The sequence below is a fragment of the Lithobates pipiens genome, unplaced genomic scaffold, assembly GCF_037356315.1.
Source record: "Lithobates pipiens isolate NorthernLeopardFrog02 unplaced genomic scaffold, aLitPip1_a1.2 Scaffold_22, whole genome shotgun sequence".
In the NCBI taxonomy this organism is placed as follows: Eukaryota; Metazoa; Chordata; class Amphibia; order Anura; family Ranidae; genus Lithobates; species Lithobates pipiens.
The window spans coordinates 220564395-220588329 of record NW_027507784.1 but is presented as its reverse complement, the minus strand read 5'-3'; the positions used below and the strand labels follow the sequence as shown (position 1 = coordinate 220588329).

General features: G+C 46.4%; 1 protein-coding gene across 7 annotated transcripts in view; it reads right to left on the bottom strand.

Moving 5' to 3' along the window:
* VPS35L (VPS35 endosomal protein sorting factor like) overlaps window positions 1-23935 on the bottom strand; it is a 1440208-nt gene that overhangs the window by 1224800 nt on the left and 191473 nt on the right. For all 7 annotated transcript variants that reach the window (XM_077448861.1, XM_077448865.1, XM_077448864.1 and 4 more), the window contains one exon: window positions 20235-20259. In XM_077448861.1, the coding sequence (XP_077304987.1) occupies window positions 20235-20259 (25 nt within the window). The remainder of the gene's footprint in view (window positions 1-20234; window positions 20260-23935) is intronic.

Sequence of the window (23935 nt, the reverse complement as noted above, 5' to 3'; positions counted from 1 at the left end):
GGCGCTCACGACGGACTTCCGGTCGTTGCCAGTGATGTTGGAATGCACGCCCTGCAACCAGCCATCATCACGCCAGAGAGAGACCTCCACCGCCCCAGCCTGGAAATACGATGACCGCAAGTGACGCGGTGCTCCAGCGGACTTCCAGTCATGCGCAGTAGTGCTGGAACGCACGCCATCCGTGTCCAGTACCGCTGCCATAGGAAAAAGATGCAGCTCCCCGCACTCCACCAATGAAACCAGAACCGGCGTTTTCAGGTAAGGCAACAGTACAAATGGGGAGCAGCACTACAAAGGACAACTCCCCTGGTCCTGTGAGGCTGTTAATGGCTTCCCTATCTGGGAAAACTTCCCCCAGGCGGCCCTCAGCATCAGAGGTTGTCCGAGACTACCACAGACCCCCAGTCTGCTTGAGTCTCCCAGTGGAAACCATTCCCGAGAAAAAAAAAAAAACTGAGAAAACTTGGTTTCGCTGCCACTTATGGCAAACGCAATCAAGAACTGAGCGTCTGAGGGAGGGGTGGGAACTTTTAAACTTGTTGATTGTGTTTCCTGTCAGGTGGACCAGTCATATCTCAGGTGTGCCATCCTGGAAGATGACTGGAGAAATCACCTTTTTCAATTTTTTGGAATCAATGCTTTTCTTTTCAGGTGCTTTCCACTCAAATTGTTACTAAACCCACAATAGAATAAGTCTGTATATGCAGTGAAACACTTGTTTTACTCACTGTGGAACCTAAGGGGTTAATCCTCTGCATTGTGTGAAAAGGCTGTATGATCCTGTCTTCTCTGATCCTCCCTTTTACTGTTCCCAATCCATCTGCTGTTAGTACAGAGCCTTAAAGACATGCTGCACATGCTCAGTTTGGGGTGTATTGCTAGTTTTTTTTTGGGGGGGGAGGGTGCATGTGATCAGAGGGTCAGTGGTCATGCAGCCTCATAGGACAGTCAGAGGAGAAAGAAAACACTTTTCGTCCAAGCTTTAACTAGTGCTCGGCCAGACACTGATAGAAGTCATAAGACTGCTATATACTGTCAGGCCATTTCTATATAAAGTTATAAAACTCATGAACTATGAATTCTAAAATAAATCTAACTAAATATTTAGGACAAGGGACAAAGTTTTGGCTTGACAAATACTCATTAACTAAAGGGCCCCTAGTGCAAACAAAACCAACAAAGAACCATGAAAAACCTTGAGAAATTTGTCTCCACAATCACCTGTATTGCGCAGATTTAAATATTACAAATACGTTTTACAACTATTTAACACTACAAGAAAGACCCAAGGTTGAGAAAAGATCACAGTTCATGTGGGAAATCAGACAACTTGTCAGTTCCCTGTCAGAAACCATGAATCAGACCAAGACAGAAGTACGGTTAAATCACACTTGTTTAATAATAAAAGTTAATAAAACAAACATATCAAAAACACAGTTCGTTAACCGGTACAAATAGACAAGCCAGAAAGTCAAGAAGCCAGGGACAGCGTAGTGGAACAGCAAGCAGGATCTGGAGCCAGAAGGAATGTCAGCCAAGCAAGTGTTTAACAGGAACGCAGTCTTTGATGTTGACCAAGACAAAGGCAGAGATCATCTGGGCTGGACAGCATAACAGGTGAGTCATTGTGGAGAGATAGGAGCTGGTAATTGGCCAACAGCTAAGCGACCAGCTCAGAAAAGGAAGGGCTGAGCTCAGCCTTGACACCCCTCACAAGGCAATTGCCTTATCAGCAAGCAAGAGTTGGGAATATGACTTCCCACAAAGAAACAGTGTTTTTTCAGCTTTGAATCAAATCAATAGAGGAAAAAAACCTTAAAAGTATCTACAAATGTACTAAGTTTCAGGCTTAAACAAAAATCTCAAAATATATGATTTTTCATATACATGCATACTGTGTACCCCACCTTAGGCAAAAGGAGCCTGAATACCTCCAGATGCAATGACCACTCTCCTGGGCCCAGCAGCTGGATGTGAGCGACCTCTCGTGCTGCAGCTGGACTCCTTGTTCCTCTTTGATGGTTGATTTACACCACTGCCATGGCGTTGTCCTATTGGAGTCTGATCAGATGCCCTTGTAGCCTCATTGACCATGTATAGAGGCAAAGCCTGATCGTCCAAAGCTCGAGCATACTGATCGGCAGTTGGGATTCTTCCCACGACTAAACGCCCTGGGCAGACTACTCCCAGCACTCTTCTCTCCCACCCACCCCCCCCAACCGGTCAGGCTGACGTCCGTTGTGATCGCTGTCCAATTGAGAGGAAGGAAAGATCTTCTGGACCGAAGGGCCGAAGACCTCAGCAACCAGAGAAGGGAACCCCTGACTAACCCAAATTTGACAATCCATGGATATTGGAGCTTTGTTCCATTTTGACAAAATCTCCTTCTGCAAGACTAGAGTGTGAAATTGAGCGTACTGTACCACCTCGAAAAGTGGCTACTATGAGGCCCAGAACGTACATGCAGAAGCGCAGCAACGACAATCACCTGCAGTTCAACAACTTCATAGCAGCTTGAAGAGTCTGGAGCTTGTCTGTAGGGAGAAAAACTCTCGCTTCTGAGGAGTCCAACCGCAAGCCCAAGTACCCAAGCGTGTAGTCGGCACTAACATTGACTTCTTTTGGTTCAGCACCCAACCAAACTCCCAGAGTCTCTGCATGGTGATGGCTACATCCTCCCTCAATTTTGAGGCAGAAGCTGCTCTCAAAAAGGTGGTTGTCTAGGTAACCCACGATTGCAATCCCACGTTGCCTCAACAGTGCCAGAATTTGAGCCAACACCTTGGTAAAGACTTGGAGTGCTGACGCCAGGCCAAAAGTGAGAGCCACAAACTGTTAATGCTCTTCCAACTGCAAATCACAGAAACCTCTGATGCCCGAGGCATATGGGTAAGTGCGCGTCCTGGACATTCAGGGACGCCAGGAAGTCCCTCTGATGGAGTGCAGCGACCATGGAGCGAACTGAGTCCATCCTGAACATTTGCACTTTCACAAAGCTGTTGAGGGCCTTCAAGTCCAGGATTGGACGTACCCCTTCCATTTTGGTGACTACAGATTGGAGTAGAAGCCCTGAAACCTTTCCAGTACAGGTACCATCACCCCGCGCAGTAGTAGGTCCTGTACTGCCCCAAACAGGGCATCCCAACAAGCTGGAAGTAGAGGTAGGTTGGAGGAAAAAAAAAAAAAAATCAGTTTGGTGGACAAGAAACTCTTGTATCCGGATGAAACTAGTTTGCAGGCCCACAGGTCGGAAAGTAGAGAGGTCCACCGATCTGCAAACTCCTGAAGGTGACCCCCCACCCGGAGTTGGGCAGGGGCAAACCTTCATGCGGTAACATTTTTTGTTCGTAGACTTGGTTGGTTTGCGAAACCAGGGACGCTTTTGTCCTTCACCTTGTCGGACTGGGAACGCTTACCTGCCGATCTGGGTGGGAGAAAAACCGAGATACTGGGGGGGTCGACGACCGCAGGAGACGTCCATTTGTTCAGGAGGCTCTCCTCAAAGGGGTCACGCACCGCCATTTTTCTTGGGACTGAAAAGGCCCGCTGCGGACTTACCCATCCCTTGTAGATGAACTTATCAAAATAAGTCAAATACGGAAACACCTTACAAGTGCAGGCCGGTTTGAGGGACCCAAAAGGGACCACCACCTCAGCAGAGGTTCCTGCTTCAACTTGTATTTTTAGTGTACCCCGCACCGAGTGCTCCTACTAGCATTTTTCCTGCGCTAACCCGGACACAGTTACTCATTGTCCGAACGGTCCTGATCCGCATCCTCTGACAAGTCAGAACAGGGGCCACCAGTGACCGTGGGACCAGAGTCTGAATCAGACCTCTCCCTAGAAGACACGGGGGCAGAGGGATTTATTTATTTTTTAAACCCCCCCCCTTGCGCCCGCACGCCGCTTCCACCCTGACAAAGGTCTCCAGGACCGCGACAAAGCGTCCATAGGCACTGCATTTTTTGCAGGTGAGCCGGTTGCAATAACAGGGATGTCTGGGGAAGAAGTGCCAGCTTCTGGCGCCATGCTGACCCTCAGAGTGAAAACCGAGCTGTTCTGAGGTACACAGACTCCGCACTAGAGGTAAAAACGCACGGAGGCTACAAGAAAATGTCCGTCGTACCTTCTAGAAAATGGCTAACAGCCCATACACTGCATAGACTACAGGAAAATGACCGCAGCCCAAACGGCAGCTTCTCCCGAGGTAAATTTACTCAGGCACCTCACAGGTGAGCCGGTTGAAATAGCAGGGATGTCTGGGGAAGAAGTGCCAGCTTCTGGCGCCATGCTGACCCTCACTGTCACAACTTAAGGACTCAAGGCAAGGTATACAAATCCCACCCTCCTAGCTGCTCACAGACTGAGGGGCCCTCGGCAGGACTCACCACCCTGACCAAGTGCTGCTGCTGACCGCTCTGCCCTGTTTCAGTCACACTGCTCAGAGTGAAAACCGAGCTGTTCTGAGGTACACAGACTCAGCGCTAGAGGTAAAAACGTACAGAGGCTACAAGAAAATGTCCGTCGCACCTTCTAGAAAATGGCTAACAGCCCATACACTGCATAAACTACAGGAAAATGACTACAGCCCAAATGGCAGCTTCTCCCTAGGTAACTTTACTCAGGCACCTCACAGCGCAGAAAAAGGGGGCAGCCCTGCCAAAGCTCGGAGACCCCCCAGCCTAGGTACATACACTGCACCTCACGCCCAGTCACACAGCGGCCCCAGCAGGGGGAGGAGGGAATAAGGGATAGGGAGAGAGGAAAGGGAGAGAGTGAGAGACCACCTAGTTGACCTCCCAGGGAATGCCCAGCTGCTCAATCCTGCCGAGGCAGGGAGAGCCATACTTACCCTTCCTGTCAGGATTGCAGGACGCATTCCACAACAGTCCCATCACCCGAGCAGTACAGGGTGGCTGCTGGCCAATGCACACCGACACAGACAGCAGTAGCCCGCTCATATGTGTGCCCCAAAGCATAGCGCACTGGCAGCCCCTGGAGCATAAGGGGCATGTCGTGGCCGACCCAGCGAGTAACTCGCGTTCGATGGCCAGGCTGGGGAGACTAAGGATCTATATAATCCAGCCTGTCACCCAGCCGGCTATTTATAGTAGATCAAAGGATCAAAAAATTTGTAGGAAAAAACTAAAGAAAAAAAACATTGAAAATCCTAGGACCAATGGTCCCCTCAGAGAGCCAGGTCCTTCTACACTAGTCAGAAAAAAAAACTGAACTGCAGGAAGTAGGGTGAGGGGTTATAGACAGAGGGACCACTCCCTGGGCAGTGCTGTGCAGTCCTGCTGTTTTTACATGCGTTACATGTTCTGCGTAGTCCTCTCCTGCAGGTGGCGTGATAACCCCATGGTCAAGAATTAAAGGAGCTGTGATCATCAACGAACAAAATAAATATTTTTGCCGTTCTCCCATGCCCTGTATATCTGATCATGGTGCGCCAGGGGTTCCTTGTCCGCCTGAATTCCTAGAGTGGTGTAAATAGCCCCCAAGAGGTCCAGGGAAAGTTTATATCATGAAGGCCTGCAGGACTCCATTCCCGCCTTCTCCCTCTGAATCCTCTTGGTAACCTGTGGTAGCACTGTCTGGTACCTCCCCAATCTCCTCCCTGGAGACCCCAGGGAGGAGAATGGTGAGGAACCACACAGTGCAGCCTCGGGTGGCTGACAGTATAGGTGCTGAACCCTGTTGTGCTTTTGGCGCTGGCAATGGGGCTGTAGCGGGAACCTGAAACACCACAAAGTCTTAAACGACTGAAATGTGCAGTAAAACTTTCACTGAAGCCGCTAAGCCTGCCTCCTGCTCTGATGCCCTTTCTTTGACCAGTGCATCTATACAGTCCCTTCAAAATACTTTTGTCGAAGGATCCCCTAAAGTATTCCTGCAGTGGCACTCCGCTATGGGAGGATCTGGTCCATAGCTTTGCCCCGAAATACACAAGGGAACATTGGGCACAATTAACAGGTCCTATTCACCCCTCCCTCTCCAGCCTGCACATAGGAAACACACCCAGGGCAATGCTTCAGGACTTTTAAAACTAAGGTCCTGAGCCACCCTCACCTGACCACCCAGAGGGTCCCCTCCCCCTCTAGGAACCATACAGTGGAGGGGGGAACCCAAAGCAAGGGGGACTCCTCAGGATTCCCTTACTTTCAGATGACTGGAGCTGGCATCGATGTGCACTGTCTGGGCCGGTTCCGCTTCAGAAAAGGCAACGCTTGGTGGTCACACGTGGAGCCTCACTGTCAGGGCTCTGCCTGCACTGAACGGGCGAATCTCAGTGCGCGCGCCGATGGGCAACCCAGGCATCTGTGCATGTGCGTTTGCCAATGTGCACCTCGGGTGCACGACGGGCGTGTGTGCGTTAACGCGTTTTGGCACCAGTGGCTATATTTAAAGATGAGAGCGGAATGACCTCCCTGCTGCATCCCTGTGGATACGATAGCGGCCCCCCAAGATTGTCCACGGGGCACGTTGGGGGAAATATTAAACATAAAAAGGTGTGAGCACCAACACCTGAATGGAGGCCAACCCCGCAAAGCATGTGCACAGTCAGGCGGCCTATGTACCCCACCAGAAAGACCTATAAGAAAAATAAAACAGGGGGATGTGTCTTAATTGGTCGGAGGAAAACACAAAAACTGGATCTGAGAGGGTGTAGAAGTCTTTATACAAAAAAGTTGTATCATGCGTTTCTATAAAACTCAAAATATTGGGTCATGCCATCATAAATATAAATAACGTGCTCAACATTGACTATATCCCCTCTGCAAAGATAACCATAATCACATCCCTTAATAAACCATATGAAAGTGAATATGTTAAAAGTAGTGAAAATAGCTAAGTAAAGTCCTCAACACTTTGTGTTGAATGAATAATCCAAAAATAATTCACCGAGAATGAATGATGCAGCGTGTGGGAGGAGCCCCGCGCGGCTGCATGATTTTTAAAATGGTATGGCAGGACATGTAGAAGTTCCCCATACCAGCAGTCACACAGAGGGCTCAGATTACAAAGCCACTGTAGCAGGAAAATGTTACATGTTCCACCCTAAAAACGTGTGGAATATGTAACATGTTCCCAAAGGTAAACCTATCCTTTAACCCATTTTAGGGGGCACAAAAACAGGATGCATTAGCCAATTTTTCAGTAATATAAGCCGAGGACGCACCGAGTAAATAGATACCCAACATGTCAAATCATAATTTTGCATGCAACTGTGACATGGCAACAAACTTCAGTCCAAAAATATTTTTTATAGGCAACACTTAACCACTTAAGGACCGCCCGCCGCAGTTTTACACTGGCTGTTTGAAGGAGGATATCGTTATGGCAGCAGCTAGCTGCCATAACCCCGGTATTCGCCATTACAGCATGCTACAAGATAAAAGTGGTCTCTGCGGCAGTTTCGCCGCGAGATCACTACACTGTGGGGGGCAGTGTATGCTGTGCCCAAAGGCAATATCCTAATGACCTTTAATATCAATTTGAAAAAAATATATAAATAGGATTAAGGCGTCTGAACCAAAGACCAATGTTGCAGTCTTACAGATCTGAGCCATAGAGGCCTGATGATGCACCACCCAAGAGGCACTAATCACCCTGGATGAATGTGCCCTTAATACAAGAAGGAAGATTTTTCTTCTTTAAGCTGAAGCTTGATCACTTGACAAATCCATTTGGAAAATAGTGGATCTTGACACTGCCTGTCCATAACTTGGACCCTCTGGCAGTACAAAAAAACTGTTTTGGGAACCTGAGCAGTCATCCTTAAATAGATTCTGATCACTCTTACTACATCGAGACAGTAGTGCATTCTCTTACTCAGATTAAGGCCTCTGGGGAGAAAGGAGGAAGAATAATATCTTAGTTTAAATGAAAACCTGTTAGCACTTTTGGTAAGAATTCAGGATGAGGACATCAAACCACCTAGTCCTTATGCATGATGAAATATGGCTCTTACAAGACAGAGCCGTTAGCGCCAATACTCTTCTAGCAGAAGAAATGGCAAGCAAATAAAAAAAAAAAAAAAAAATGAATATCTTCCTTGAAGAACCAAGAGAATTTCTTGTAAGGTTCAAACAGCTGATTTAACAAAGCCGACAAGACCAATTTTAAATCCTAAGGATTTAGGAGGTGCCTTGATAGGGGGAATAAACAGTGTTACCCCCTGAATAAGCTACGCATCAAGAGTGGGAAGCAAGAGGCCGTAGGAAAAAAGACAGACATGCCTTGGATCTGGCTCTTGATAAAAGTCGAGGCAAGCTTCATTTCAGATTCCATATGCAGGAATCCTGCCTATTGACATACTTCTTGGGGTGCCAACCCCTGGATCCATACAAAGAAACCTATGCCTTCCAGATTCTATAGTAAGTTATTCTGGAAGCTGGCTTCCTGGCATTAGTCAAAGTAGACACTACTGAAGGAGATCACCCACAATCTTTTATATGGGATTAAACATAGTGGGATTCAGCAGTCAAACCTGTTAAACGCCTTGTCCATAAAGTAGGCTGAAATACCGGACCTTGTGCAAGAAGGTCTGGCTATAATGGCAGAGTCCAAAGGACCTCTACTGCCCTCTTTATGATTGATAAAGATCTTCTGGGACCTGGCTGGGGCCACCAGAATCACCTCCTTCTGTTCCTGCTTAATCCTGCAGAGAAGGTGCAGAAGTAGCAAAACTAGAGGAAAAGCATAGATCAGTGAAAACTGATCCCCTGGAAGACCAATGCGTCTGTTCCACCTGCTAGCGGACCCCTTGTTTGACATAAAGTTGTCGACCTTCTTAATGAATCTGGACACGAATAGGTCCATGTTTAGGGTACACCATCTGACATATTGCTAGGAAGATGTCGGGGTGAAGAGATCATTCTCCTTGAAATAGTTGGCATCTCAAGTAGCACACCTGAAATATTAAAATTGCCGCTAGGCAAGGAGTGTTATGTTCTGCCAAAGCTAGAACATTATTCACCTCTTTTGGGGTTGCACAACTTCCCACGCCTCCCCTTGTTGACTGATGTAAGCCCCCGTCGTGTCTGTCAGACTGAATCCTGTCAGGACAGTCCCGTAAATCTGACCACCAAGATTCTATGGCCAGATATACTGCCTGAAAACGTCCAACAAAGTTGATAGCCAAGGTCCTCTAACCTGGACCATCTCCCCTGGACAGAATCTTCTTCCAGGGCTGCTCCCCAGCCTACAAGGCTGACATCTGTTAACGCCTTGCAGGATAAAGATTTTCCCTCCTGCTGGATAACCAATTTAGGCCCTGACCTGCGTCGGGCGCCAAGCGTATTGAAAACTAACAAGACCTGAAACATCTTTATTCCAGACCGACAGGATGGTGTCTTGACGCAGTCTTTGAATAAAACTGCACGTAAGGGGAGGCCTTGAAGGAGGCCACCATTTCCCCTAAAAGTCTCCTGCAGCCAAAATGAAGGAATTTCTTTCCTGATAAGTTGAATTAGTCCTACAATGGAACTGATTCACGCCTGGGGTAAGAATACCTTCTTTATGGTATCTATAACCAGCCAACCTTGCTGGTTTTAAGGAGAATCTTCCTAGGCTGAGAATCCAACCAAGAGATTTCAGCTATCTACAGCAGAGATCAGACTCTGGTTTTAGACCCGAGACTGAATGATCTATTCCAACTAGATCTTCTAATAGGCTAGGAATACTATGCCTTGAGCCTTTAACCTGGCTAAAGGAGGTGCCAGAATCTTTAAGATCACTCAGTGCTGTAGCTAAGCCGAATGGCAGTGCCACGATTGATAAAAAATAATTTTATATTTCAAACCACAGATTTCTGGTAAGCAGGAAACTTTGGCACATGGAGCTATGCAACTCCCCTCCTTGCAGGATGGACACAGCCGATCGAATTATGAAAGGATTGGATGCTTAAGTGTCGAATCAGATCTCGGAGATCTAGAGTGGGTCTTGCTTCTCCTTGGCTCTGGGACCTTAAAAGGTTAGAGCCAAAAAAAACCTGTTCCACTAAGGGAATCTCTGATATCACCGACTGGGATAACAGCTGATCCAGAGACCAGAGACACTTCTTTTTCCTCTGGAACCTTAGGAGCATTGTTTGAGGAGACGGACACTCTTGCATAAAGACTGCCACATCAGCACCCAAACAGGACCCGAACCCTCAGATCGAAAGCTGACTGGGCCATCCAGGCTCTTGAAACTCTAGATGTAATCTGGAGGAAAAAAAATAAAAAATCTCAGAAAATCGCTCTGCTCTTAAAATTATTCCTGCCAGAATGAGAATCGCAGGACCTTTCCCCTCAAACGAGTGGGGGTGCTCCTTCATGAGAAGGCCTTAGCAATCTGCTTCATGGGCTTTCTGCCCCAAGATCCTGGTGCTGCCCGTCGAGACCGCCTAAAAAGGCCGATACCCCAGGCATAGGAGAGGCTGCATGATTAAAGGATGATTAAAGGAGAACTGTTTGATCCTCCTTTATGGGTAAAGAGATCTTTACCCCTTTTGCATGTACTTATCCACTCTAAATAGTCATAACCCAGGAAGGGACACAGACTGGCTAAGGGTTTTCACCTGGTTCTTTGGCTGATCAATATCTCAGCCATGGACCTCTGCAAAAAAAAATGCACTAGTCCAAGTATAAGCCATAGGGCTTAAACGATCAAGTCCTTCATAGCATCTGAGAGACACAGTGCGTCAAATACACCAGCCCCTTGCTGGGCGATGCTGATCAGACAGAACTTTCAGGTATCTCACACCTGTTCCTTAACCCCTTGGAGTCCACATTCCAATGCATTGGCGCGACTCAAAATGTGCACCACCGAAATAGTGGCGCAGACGTTAAAGGGTTAATGGACTGAGCTACTCCAATTGCAACCAGAACTGCAAAATCCAACCTTAACTTGCTGGATCCTTTAACATCAGTGCATTAGCCATTGGACATGTGAGACTCTGCTCACTGAGGTGATTGCAGCATTAATAGCTGGAACCCCCCATTTCTTTCAAAGAAATGTTCCCATTCAGAATACATAAGCTGTGCATTAATAGGAAAAAAACATCCCCAGGTGGGGGAGGATCAAATGAACCCTATTAGGAGGTAGATACCTCAAGAGCCCGTGGCAGACAAAAGGGTTAAATAAGGATCCTCTGAAGAAGAAAAAAAAAGTATCTTCCAATATTTGGGAAGATCTACCTGATCCCCAGCCTCCCACACCTCAAAAAAGGGCCCAGAGGACTAGATGGGAATCTGCCATGTTTAGTCCTAATATGGAGACACATGGCAATAATACTTTAAATAGTAGAAGAAAAACCTGTTTGTATGAAATACACAGGGACAGAAGTGCTCTACCCTTTACGGCCCATCTGCCTGGCCGTATTTTTCTTTTTATCTCTCGGGGAGGAAGGGTTTAGTTTGTTGTATACCATTAACCCCTTAGAACCCTTAGGTCCCTTTGTCGGGTTCCTGGTCCCTTTGTCACTCCTTACAACACACAGCAGAGGCAGCACCAGCAAAAGAATGTTTCACTTGCTAGGCTATAGTACAGTACAATAACTGCTATTAATCCTAGCTATACAGTACAATGTTGCCAAAAGGAAAACTCCTTTGTCACCAAACCTGACCAGCAACCACTCTGGTCTGTCCCTCCACCGCCAGGCAGTACCTTCTCTTGCAGAGCTCTAACTACTTCCTACACGTGAGACCGGCGTCTGACACCGTTTAACCATGCCCACCGCGTGAAAACGTGCACCCCACCTTTCCGTTTCAAACAGGGAAGCAAATCTCCCATGTGAGCACATCGGCATCATGGTGGGGGGGGGGGGGGGGGGTTAAATGCTCCGCTCGGCAGCCACGACTTGCCCAAAAAAAAGTATCTTTTAAAGAAAAAGGCAGCTAGCTGGCATTCAAATAGATCAAAATCGCCAATCTGGGGGCCCAGGAAGTGATCAAACCCCCCTTCATATCCGAGGGTCTGAGCTGGCTTGAACGGAGAGGAGAGTGGAGCTTCTGCGGTTTGCAGCGTCAGAATGGTGAGTGCTCAATACAGCCTCCAGTGGTGACAGACATGACAGCACAATACATGCAAGGAGATTATCTCCCCTACCTTTCCTCACAGCAGGGTTTGTCAGAAAAAATAAAAAAATAAAAACTCTGCCCTTCACGGTAGGCTCCAAGACCTTGAAAGGAAACCTTCAGGAACAGGGGTACACTCAGGTAATCCCGCAATCCTGGACCTGTGAGAAGACCCTGCCAGTAAACTTCTATTGGCCTTACTACCAAAAAGTACTGGATCCCAGGGCCCAGCTTTAAAAGCATTTGCAAGCTAAACCTTGCGTCTTCGGATGACGAGGCCCGAGTACCTTTCATTTAGTCCATTAGGGAGACAACAGAACGAATCCGGTCAGGATGGCTGGCTCTCAAAGGATTACTGCCCGTGGAGCTCAGCACACACACCCTAAAACGTGCCCAACACCTCAGACACTGGCAAAAAAAAAAAAAGGGAGGACTCCCAGTAATGGGAGGGGTTATATGGGCAAAGTTTACGCCTTAAGGGGCGTGCCAGTGTGCAGCACCTGATATGCCGATATAACCCAGTTATTAATATGGCTCCGTGTCCCCTGATGCAAGAAAATAAAATGGTAAAAAAAAATTTAACACGCCCCGTGCCAACGAGCTCGCGCGCAGAAGCGAACGCACATGTATGCATATGAAAATGGTGTTCAAACCACACGTGAGGTATCACCAGGATCGGTAGAGTGAGTTCAATAATTCTAGATCTCCTGTAACTCAAAACATGCAACCCGTATAATATTTTAAACGTCGCCTATGGAGATTTTTACGGGGAAAAGTTTGTCACCAATCTACGAGCAGGCGCAATTTTGAAGCATGACATGTTGTGTATCAATTTGGCGTAAAATCTTTCACAATATAAAAAAACTGGGCTAACTTTACTGTTGTCTTATTGTTTAATGCAAAAAGTATATTTTCCCCAAAAAAGTGTGCAGGCAAGACCGCAGATCAAATACAGTGTGGCAGAAAGTACTGCAACAACCTCAATTTTATTCTCTAAATAGGATTTTTGTGCTCAGCGTAAAATCCTTTTCTCTAATTCACCAACCGACACAGCTCCTCTCTTAGCCATTGGGTTGTTTGCCCTATTACTAGGAGATACTAGGCCAGGGCTCGACAAACCCCAGGCGCCAGATCGCCAATGCAACCAGAAATTGTAACCTGGCGCCTAAGCTGCCACCAGCCCACTATTGATGCCCCAGACATGCAGAGCATTTACACTCACTGCTGTCCTCCCTCCTTCACACTCAGCGGCTCTGGCAAGCATCAATCGGCGCGCTAAGTGTGTGAAACAGATGAGGAGGATCTGTCAGATTTCAGCTTGATGTCAGGGGTGGGTGGGACCCAGCAGCTATCAAACACCAGCCAACGGGATCTGGGGGGGCCCAATCGTTGGCTGATGTTTGATAGCTGCCGAGTCCCACCCACCCCCGACATTAAGCTCAATTCTGACAGCTCCTCTGTTACTTTTCAGTAACAGAGTGCTCAGTGTGCCAACTGCCAGTGCCAACTGCCACCTCCAATGTCACCTGCAACCAGCCAGTGCCACCGTTCGTGTCACCTACCAGTGCCACCTGCCAGTGCCATCCAGTGTCCCCGCCAATCAGTGCAGTGCCATCCAGTGCCCCGCCAATCAGTGCCACCTGCCAGTGATAACCAGTGCCAACACCAACCAGGGCCACCTGCCAGCGCCAATCAATGTCACCTGGCAGTTCCACGTGCCTGCCACTGGGAACCAGTACCATCTGCATAAGCCAACCAGTTCCATCCGTTGCCAGCCGTACTCTCTGGTCAGCCCATAACCCTGATGCAACAGCGTTACATTGGAGCTATTGACTGGGTGCTCCGTTGTGAGTTAAAAAAAAAAAAAACTGGCTCCTAACTTTTTCTTCAACTGGCTCCTAAATTCAAAAGCAAATGTGTCAACCCCTGTACTAAGCATTAGTTGCATCACAACACTCAGAACTCTTAATTCCACCCAGGGGGCGGTCCCTTGGGCAACAACCCTCCAGCCAGCCAAACAGACCTCAACACGTCAACAAGCAGTATAACGAGAAGAAAAAAAAAAAAAAAAAGGAGGGGCGGGTGCTGAGTCAGTGAATTACAGAGAAAAGGATTTTACGGCGAGTACAAAAAAAATCCTATTTTCTCTTATATTCACCGACCGACACCGCTCTTAGCCATTGGGACGTAACCAAGCAGTGCCAAACAAGGGGTGGGAAAACGGCATAGAAACTTCATCCACCATGGCAAGTGGGAACTAGTGAAACTTAACCCACAAAAAAAAGTGCGTGGAAGAAAAAAAAAAAGAAAAAAAGAAACCAGGGAACCCTCAACAGGAGTTTCTACCCATAACGGCACCAAAAACTGCAGAATGTAATGCAACTGCATTAACTCAACGATACTGTTCTTATTGAAAAACCAGGAAAAAAGGGAAATATATATTGCATATTATATTGCAACTATATGGCCGCCTGCAAAACTTTGCGGCCATAACATGCATCAGCCGATGCCCTGACATCTACCTTGTAGAACTTGGTAAGCGTGTGGACAGACAACCAGGTCGCCGCCTTACGCACCAGAGCGGCAGACGCTTGGTGTCGCAAGGCCCAAGACGTTCCGTTTGCCCTTGTTGAGTGGGCCGTAACTGGAAATGGGGGCACCTGCGTAGGCTTGTACTACAATCTGTCTGATCCACCTGGAAATGGTGGCAGACGAGACAGCCATGCCTTTCTTGGGACCAGCCACTAAAACAGTGAGTCCGACTTCCGAAAGGGAGCAGTGGCAGACAAATACACCTTCAGAGCCCGAACCACATCCAGAGCGTGAAGGGCCATCTCCTTAGGGTGCTTCAGCTTAGGACACAGATGGTAATACAATGTCCTCATTTATATGAAAAGCCGAGACCACCTTCAGCAGAAAAGATGGTTGCGGACGCAACACCACCTTATCCTTATGGATAACTTGATGGGGCGACTTGCAAGACAAGGCTGCCAGTTCCGAAACCCTCCTGGCCGATGTGATGGCCACTAGAAAAAACCCTTTCTGGGAAAGTCAACAGGGGAATCTCCCTGATATTTTTAAACAGCGTTTTTTGAAGCGCAGATAACACCAGGTTAAAATCCCATGGGGCTAACGGACGCACCAAGGGACTACATGTCGTACCCCCTGAACGAAGGTGCTCACTAATGAGACGCCAGGGGTCGCTGAAAAATAAATTTAAAAAAAAGACAGCCAAGGCTGAAATTTGCCCCCTAATGGTGCTTAACGCCAATTTCTGGTCCACTTCTTGCTGAAGAGACAGCAGGCTCCTGGATATAGAAAATGCCATCCTTTCTCCTCACACATGGAGATTAAGGCCTTCCAGGTAAGATAGTATGTCTCCCAGGAAGAAGATTTCCGCACCCTTAACATTGTTGGGATCACCGAGTCTGACAGACCCCAGTTCCTCAAGATCTGGCTCTCAATAGCTATGCCATTAAAGCCCGCGATGGTAAAGCAGGCTGGAGAATTGGACTTTGAGACAGAAGGTCCTCTCGCAACAGCAGTCGCCAGGGAGCGTCTGCCACCAGACGCACCAGGTCTGCATACCAAGGATGCTGAGGCCAATTTGGGGCAACCAGTATTACTGGGATCCCCTTGGCTTCCACTCTGCAAAGCAGGCGAGGTAACAGTTTCAGTGGAGGAAAAAGACTTAGATCAGCTGGTACTGATGCCACGGAGCCACCAGCGTGTCCGACACATCTGCCACGGATCTCTTGTCCTGGACACGAATCTTTGCACCTTCCGATTGAGACGGGATGCCAGAAGATCCATGTCTGGTGTGCCGCACTTCAGGCACAGTCACCTGAATATCTTCTAGATGCAATGCCCATTCTCCTGGGTCCAGCATCTGTCAACTCAGATAGCCCGCCTGCCAGTTCTCCACTCCTGGGATGTAAATGGCTGACAGGGACAGTACGTGTAGCTCTGCCCACCGAAGTATGTGAGTGACCTCCCATGCAGCGGCTGAGCTTCTACTTCTCCCTTGGTGATTGATGTATGCCACAGTCGTGGCGTGGTCTGACTGGATCCTGATCAGACGCCCCTGAATTCTCAGCGACCAAGTGGAGAGGCATAGCCTGATCGCTCCCAACTCGAGCAGGCTGATTGGCAGCTTGGATTCTGTCGACCAGAGGCCCTGAGCCGACTGAACCCCCATCACTCCACCCCAGCCGGATAGGCTGGCGTCCATTGTGATCACTGTCAAATTCAGAGGCAGGAACGATTTCCTGGACTGAATCACCAGGGACCTCGGCCACCAGATCAGTGAGTCTGCCTGGCTCACCTGGATCCGTCGATCCAGGGACAACAGATGGTCAAAATCTTTTGCAGGACTCTGGTGTGGAACTGGGCATAAAGTACTGCCTCGAAGGAGGCTACCATGAGACCCAGTACTCGCATGCAAAAAGCGGAGCGATGACCACTCACGGCTCATAAGCAGTTTTGCCACGGATCTGAGAGTCTGCAGTTTGAAGGGAGAAAAGCTCTTGCTTCCATGAAATCCAGCAGCAAGCCTAGGTGCTCCAGACGCTAGGTCGGTATAATCACGGATTTCCTTAGGTTCAACAGCCACCCAAATTCTTGCAGGGTCTGCATGGTGATCACCACATCCTCCTCCAATTCTGAGGTGGAAGATGCCCTCAGGAGAAGATAGTCTAGGTATCCCACGATCGTGATCCCACGTTGCCACAGCAACACCAAAACCTTGGTAAAGACTCAGGGGCTGATGCCAGCCCAAAAGGAAGAGCCACAAACTGGTAGTGGGCTTCCGACTGCCAACCGCAGAAACTTTCGATGCCGAAGACATATGGGTATGTGCAGGTACGCATCCTGGATCTCTAAGGATGCCAGGGAGTCCCCTTGATGGAGTGCAGCGACTACTGAGCGAACTGATTCCATTCTGAACCTCTGCACTTTCAAAGTGATTGAGGGCTTTTAGGTCCAAGATTGGACATACCCCTTCCTTCTTGGGAACTACAGATTTCAGTAGAATCCCTGGAAGCGTTCCGATTCCAAAACCGGTACAACCACCCCGCGATTCAGCAGGTCCCTTACTGCCCCCAAGAGAGCCTCCCGGCGAGCCGGGGGTACGGGTATGCTGGAGGGGAAGAATCTATTTGGCGGCCAAGAGAGAAACCATCTTGTAGCCAGAGGAATTCAGATCGCAGACCCATTGGTCGGATAGTTGAGAGGACCACCGGGCTGCAAAGTTCCGAAGGAGACCCCCCACCCGAGACATGGGTGGGGGGCAAACCTTCATGCAGTAGCACTTTTGTTTGCAGGCTTGTGGTTTCAGAGACGTTTCTGTCCTATGGTCGTCCTGTCGGGCTGGGGACATTTAGCCAAAGCTCTGGGCGGACAAAAAAAAATGCCTTTTGTGAGTGGGAAAAAAAAAAAAAAGGAGGGCCTTTGCCTACGGTGTGGCTCCTTAGCCTTCCTGCCCTGTGGGAGTAGGTTACTCTTACCACCAGTGGCATTCTTAATGTCATCCGAGGCTCCGAAAAGCTAGTCGCCAAGGGAAGATACGTCAGGGCTTTCTTAGATGCCTGGTCAGCAGACCAGCATTATTGTTGCCCAAGGGACCACCCTTTGGGTGGAACTAAGTTCTGAGTGTTGTGTTACAATACCTAGTATCTCCTAGTAATAGGATGAACAACCCAATGGCTATGAGAGGATCTGTGTCGGACGGTTAAGACAAGAGAATTTTTTTTTTTAATTTGTAAACAACTCAAATCTCAGAAAGAGGCTCGGCCTTTAATGGTTAAAAGCCCCTATAGGTCATCAGTTTAGCGTTGGAGGCGATCTGGTGCTAGATTACTCTCATTCTGGTCTGCGTAGGCACCCCAATGTGTGTTTACGTTTGTACGTGCGTATATGTTTAAGTGGGGGGCCTTCTTGGGTATAAATTAATTTTTTTTACAATTAAAAAAAAATAAAAATAAAATAAAAACTTTACTCCCTCCCCCCCCCCCCCCCCATCACATAGGGGGCAAAAAGTCCCCTATGTGATGATTTTTTTGGCGACAGGTTCTGAGACATCCAGGGATTAAAAAGGCCCTGTATGTCTCCTCTGTGCTCCACTGAATATAATACAGTGCAAATCACACTGCATTACATTCTTTCACAGCCTTGATGGCCAGGGAACTGTCAAAAGGGACCTGGAAGTGACTTCATTACACATCGCTTCCAGATCAGGAACAAGATGAGTAGAGCGCACGTTTGTCCACTCTCCTCCCTCCCCTCTACCCAGCAGCATCCGCTACCCCGATCCAGAGCCCACAAATGGGTAAGCGGAGCACAAAATTCATAGAAGACATGTGGGAGGGTGCACATTACCAGGGTGTGTAGAAGCATTCGGGTGGCTTTACTAAAGTGGTGCTTCCATCTGGCAAGTAAACCCTACTGCTTGCCTGCAGCAGGACTAATTGTAAAAAAAATTAAATAAAACTACCTGCCCAGCACTCAGAGCTGCCTGTCCCGCACATCAAGTTTTGTGAATTGTGCATCCCTGATAAGCCACAAGTATTAAGAACCTTGTGCATCGCTCCACAGAAGTGCACTGCAATGCATGCATTTCCAAGCTTCTTTGCCTCAGAGCAACTTTTTTAATCAAGGTACAGTTGCACCCTGGGATGCAATCTGGGTTCTACAGGAATGTCTTGGCAAAGCTCCTAAAAATTGCTCAAAATTGGTCAAGTAGCTGGCGGGTGGCTAAAGCTTGCCTGTTATACAAAGCTACAGATTTTTTTCTTGTGCAGCATTACAACCTTGAGCACCATTTGGGCTACTGGAGTCCCAACAGCCAATGATGTAATCGGTTCATAGGGAGGACTTCTGGTACCTGCACAACATCCTTGTTCGTCCCTCTCCTTTAACATTGGGATCACATTAGCTGAGTGTGGAAGAAAGGAGAAATGCAAAAATACTAGTCAGTACCAGGGTGAAAAGATGTATTTGCTTTAAAGGAATAAGGTTTCGGAGGCTGCCACCTATCTGGATTCAAGCTCCTCAAAACAGGCTGTTCTTATACATTTTTCTTGGAGCCGGTCTCTGGCTCTATACAACCTATTATATTATTATTAATATTCTGCACTGTTCTTTCCTATGGCAACGGGGTACTGCTTCATGGACTGCGTTCCCTGTGCTCTGAATGTTATTTCCAGTTGAGTAGCAATAGTATCTCCTGAAGAAGCTAATCGTCGAAACGCGTAGCGATCCATTGGCGTCGACATTGAGGATCCCTTCTGGCAGGAGGCCAGGCATTGGAATCACAAACTACTTTTACTTTGTTACCATGCCTTAGGCCAGTGATGGCGAACCTTGGCACCCCAGATGTTTTGGAACTACATTTCCCATGATGCTCCACTACACTGCAGAGTGCATGAGCCATCATGGGAAATGTAGTTCCAAAACATCTGGGGTGCCAAGGTTCGCCATCACTGCCTTAATCCATGCATGCAGATTTCCTTGTTTAGCATCTTGATTTGTCCTCACATATGGGACAGTATATCTTTAAGAGTATTTTTCTTATGATGTGTTTAATGTTTTTTCCCCAATACATTTTATATTTTTTGCTAAATTATTGGATGTGGTGCCATGCTCTGCAGTGTAGGTCTCAAATCTTTTGCAATGCTTTGAAAGAATAAATCACCTCCAATGGTGGCTGTTCTGTATGTGGCAATGAATGGTTGTGATGTAAAAAATGCCAGCAATGGTTTTACATATTTTTGATTGGGGCGACACAAAACTGCAGGATTTTAAAGGGCGCCTTAATGAAAAAAAAAAAGAAGTTCAATAAAAACTTGCTTTGAACATGGGGAAGAGCGAGCCTTGTCTATACCTATCTGACAGAAAATGTGAACATATGCAATATATTCCCAATGTTTATATGCCAAGTATTCATAGTGTCATTTTGCTTTTTTATTCTTGCCAGTGATTGAACAGAATATCAGAACTAATGTGTAATGCTGCAAAACAAGGAGCAGAGCCTAAATAATGAACAAACATGACTACTCCCACATGCATAAATGCAAAGTTGTTTTTTTTAAACAATTAGTATTGACAGAAAACTGATCGTGTACATGTATATTGTGTAAACATTTTAACTGATTAAAAATTGGAAATATTTACCTCTTTCTGATCCCAAAAAGAGATTCTGAAAATAAAATCCAGATATAAGATATTGAGCAACAGATATTTAAGCAACATATATTTATTTAAGCAACAGATAAAATGAACATGCGTTTTAGAAACTACAATCTTTTACAACATAATTCTGAATCAATAAGACTTGCCATACATTATACAAATTTGCTGTACAATCTCCTTTAGATTTACCTTCAACTATGTAGTGCAAGGACATGTCTGATTGGATACAAATTGAAATGGTTTCTATGTTTGACTTCACATAAGTTTTTTGTAAATCTAAAGGAAAATTGTACAAAATTGTATAATGTATAGCCACCTTTAAACATGTATGTCTGCTATTATCAGAAATGTTTAGGCTGTAAACTCCATCTCTCAGAAAAGTAAAAAAGACAAGCTGAGCACTCAAATGCTGGGTTATAGGCTTGTACCTTCAGGTGAGTGGATACTGGTAACACTTTTGAAGATGTTCCCTCTATAGCCGTACCCCAATTGGCAAATTTTTTGTTTAAGGTATGAGTAACCAAGGAATAGAAGGGAGGGCCCGTGTCCTGTACTCCAAGATACAGAGTTTGCATGCAAATAAAAAAAAAAAAAAAAACCTCTTCTCTCAACTGTACAGTAAAGGATTTCCCCAAGCAATGAATGCAAAGAGTTAGTATCAACTACACAACATAACTGTGACCACAGGCCCAAACAAGGGTCAACAGACCCAACTTCATAATGCTGCTATAAGAACCTTGCAGCCAATAGCTGCATCAGTAGACAATTGGATGTCCATCAGGTAAAATTTTGAATAGGTATAATAAGGGGGATTAGGTGGTGGCCTTACAAGGCTGGGCTATAGAAAACTGGTACAGGAATTCCCAGAAAATTTCCACCAACCTAGTGAGTGGGCATGTTACAAGTACAGGAAGAGATTTGTCAATGAATGTAAGCACTATGTAATCCGTTCCTTTGAGTGGAAGCAGCATGGCCCTTGTGGGGTTCCTGAGGTTATTAAACAAAGAGTTGTCAGCCTGATAGAAGCTGTTGCTTAGAGGTCAACTAATGGCTCAGAACACATCCGAGCAATGAAGAGCAATGAAGAGCAATTTACTTTGGGTGCTTTGGAATTATGTCTTCACTGAGGTGAAAGACTGTCAGCACATTAAGAAGAAAGGATGGTTTTGGGCATCAGACTACCTTTTCATTATGCATAAATTAAGGAGGACTCAAGGGAGCCACCAACTGACAGATGTCATCACAAACGCAAAATGGCCACTTTGCAGGACTGGTCATCTAAGGGGTTATCCCTGTTGGGTACAAAGGGTGGTTTCTGCCGGGCAGAGATAACCAAGTTAAGATCAGCATAGGGTGATTCAAGGAGGGCATGATCCAAGATAACTTGAATAATGGTTTTGACAAGAGTGTTACTAAAGGTTTGGAAAACGAATGGACAATGCTGAAACATTTTTTCAGAGTGCTTAAGCCAAGTTCAGGTCAAGTTCCATTTGTAAGTAGGCCAGAATGCAAAGCACAGAGTAACCAGAGATTCATACCAATGTGGGGTTCATACCATTGATATCTGGTCCATACTAGGCAAAGGAGGATTTCCAGGCAAGAGTGTAGATCTTTCTGGAGTGACATTTCATGCTTTTAGCAAGATAGGAATAAGGCTCCAAGACCCTTCTGTCTTGTTGTATACAGGGTTTCTCTCAGCCAGTGTGGCTCACTGAGAATCACTAGTTTCTTTCTTTACTTTGTGGAACAGAAAAGATAAAATTTCCACTGGAAGGAAGGCATAGATTAGCCTCAACTGAGACCAAGGGATTACCAAGGTTTGATGTTGGACTTGGTGGACTTGTGTCTTTTTTCGACCTCCCCTACTATGCAACGATGTTGGTGCTAGGAGGGTCCTTAGCCCTGACAGGAAACAGAGGTAGTTTGTTGAATCTGCAGAACAGGCATTTACATCCAGGACCCCCCATCTCGGGCATATCGGATTAAAGATGTTGGGGGTGAAGGACTCATTTCCTTTAAGCCAGTTGGAGTCAACTGGGGTAATCCTCTTTATAGCTGTGCACTCCTTTGATGTGTATAGCAGCGATCGCTGAAAAGAGACCGTCCATGAGATAATCTGACTTGCTTCCTTTAACCATTTACCCACTGAGCACTTAAACTCCCTTCCTAACCAGTCCAATTTTCAGTGTTCAGTGCTCTCACATTTTGAATGACAATTACTCAGTCATGCAATACGGTACCCATATGAAATGTTGTCCTTTTTCCCCACAAATAGAGTTTTCTTTTGGTAGTATTTAATCACCGTTTTTTTGAATTTTTTATAAAAGAAAAAAAAAAAAAAACACTGAAAATTCTGTTAAAAAAATGCATTTCTTTGTTTCGGTTATAAAAATTTTGCAAATTATTGTTCTTCATACATTTTGGTCAAAATTTACATATCTTTGGTAAAAATAACCCAAATTGGTGCATCTTATTTGGTCTTTGTGAAAGTTATAGCGTCTACAAGCCTTGGTGCCAATCTCTGAAAATTGATCACACCCTAAGTACTGATGGCCTATTTCATGAGACCCCCCGCCCCCCCATGATCCCTTTTTGTAAAGTAGACATTTGAAGGAATTTAGAAAGAGGCATGGTGAGTTTTTGGAAGTTGTCATCTTTTCCCACAACTCTTTGCAAAATTAAGATTTATTGTTCCTCTCACACAGCATATTCATACCACAAATTACACCCCCAAAACACATGGTTATTCCTCCCCGATTATGGCGATACCACGTGAGACTTTTACACAGCGTGGCCACATACAGAGGCTTAACATGCAGGCAGCGCCATCAGGTGTTCAGGAGCTTAAATTACACCAAATTTTTTGACTACCTCTGGAGTACCAGGAAGATGGAAACGCCCCAAAAATTACCCCATTTTGGAAAGTAAACACCAACCTATAATCTGAGGCATCATGAGTCTTTTAAACATGTAATTTTATTCTACAAATTTTTGGAAAACCTGGAAAGAAAATGAAAATGCATTTTTTTTGTTTAACACAAAGTTGTCCATTTATACAATATTTCTAACACATAGCATGTACAGAGCAAAAATGACACCCCAAGAGAGATTCTCCAACTCCTCCAGAGTACAGCTATACCACATATAGGAGATTTCCACAGCCTAGCCACATACAGAGGCTGGGTACTGCCAAGTATGGCTGAGCACAGCTGGGCATGGCTGAGCATCGCCGAGCACGGCTGGGTGGATGGTGGATGAGGATGGCCAAGCGCAGATGGCTTATACAGAGGGAAGGATGGCTGGCTTGGTCACTGAGCAGCGCTGTGGGCACTACACATCCAGCCCACAGTGCTGCTGCATCCACTCTCTCCCCTCTCACTGTATGGAGAGAGCAGATGAACCGGATATCACGCCAGTTTGTTTACATGTGATCGGGCCATCATTTAAAGGCCCGATCACATGGTAAACGGCCGCTGTCAGCAGCCATTTATCATGATCCATAAAGGGAGGTGCTTTATGTTTCAGACAGTAGGCCTGAATGACCAATTGACAGACCCAATTGGCAATGGAAGCTGCCCGCCCCTTCTTGGATTTTTTTTTTTTTAACCAAAAGTCTGATTCTTGGACCTCTGCAGATCTAGACAAATAAACCTTGACTGCTTGCACAATGTCCAAAGAATGCC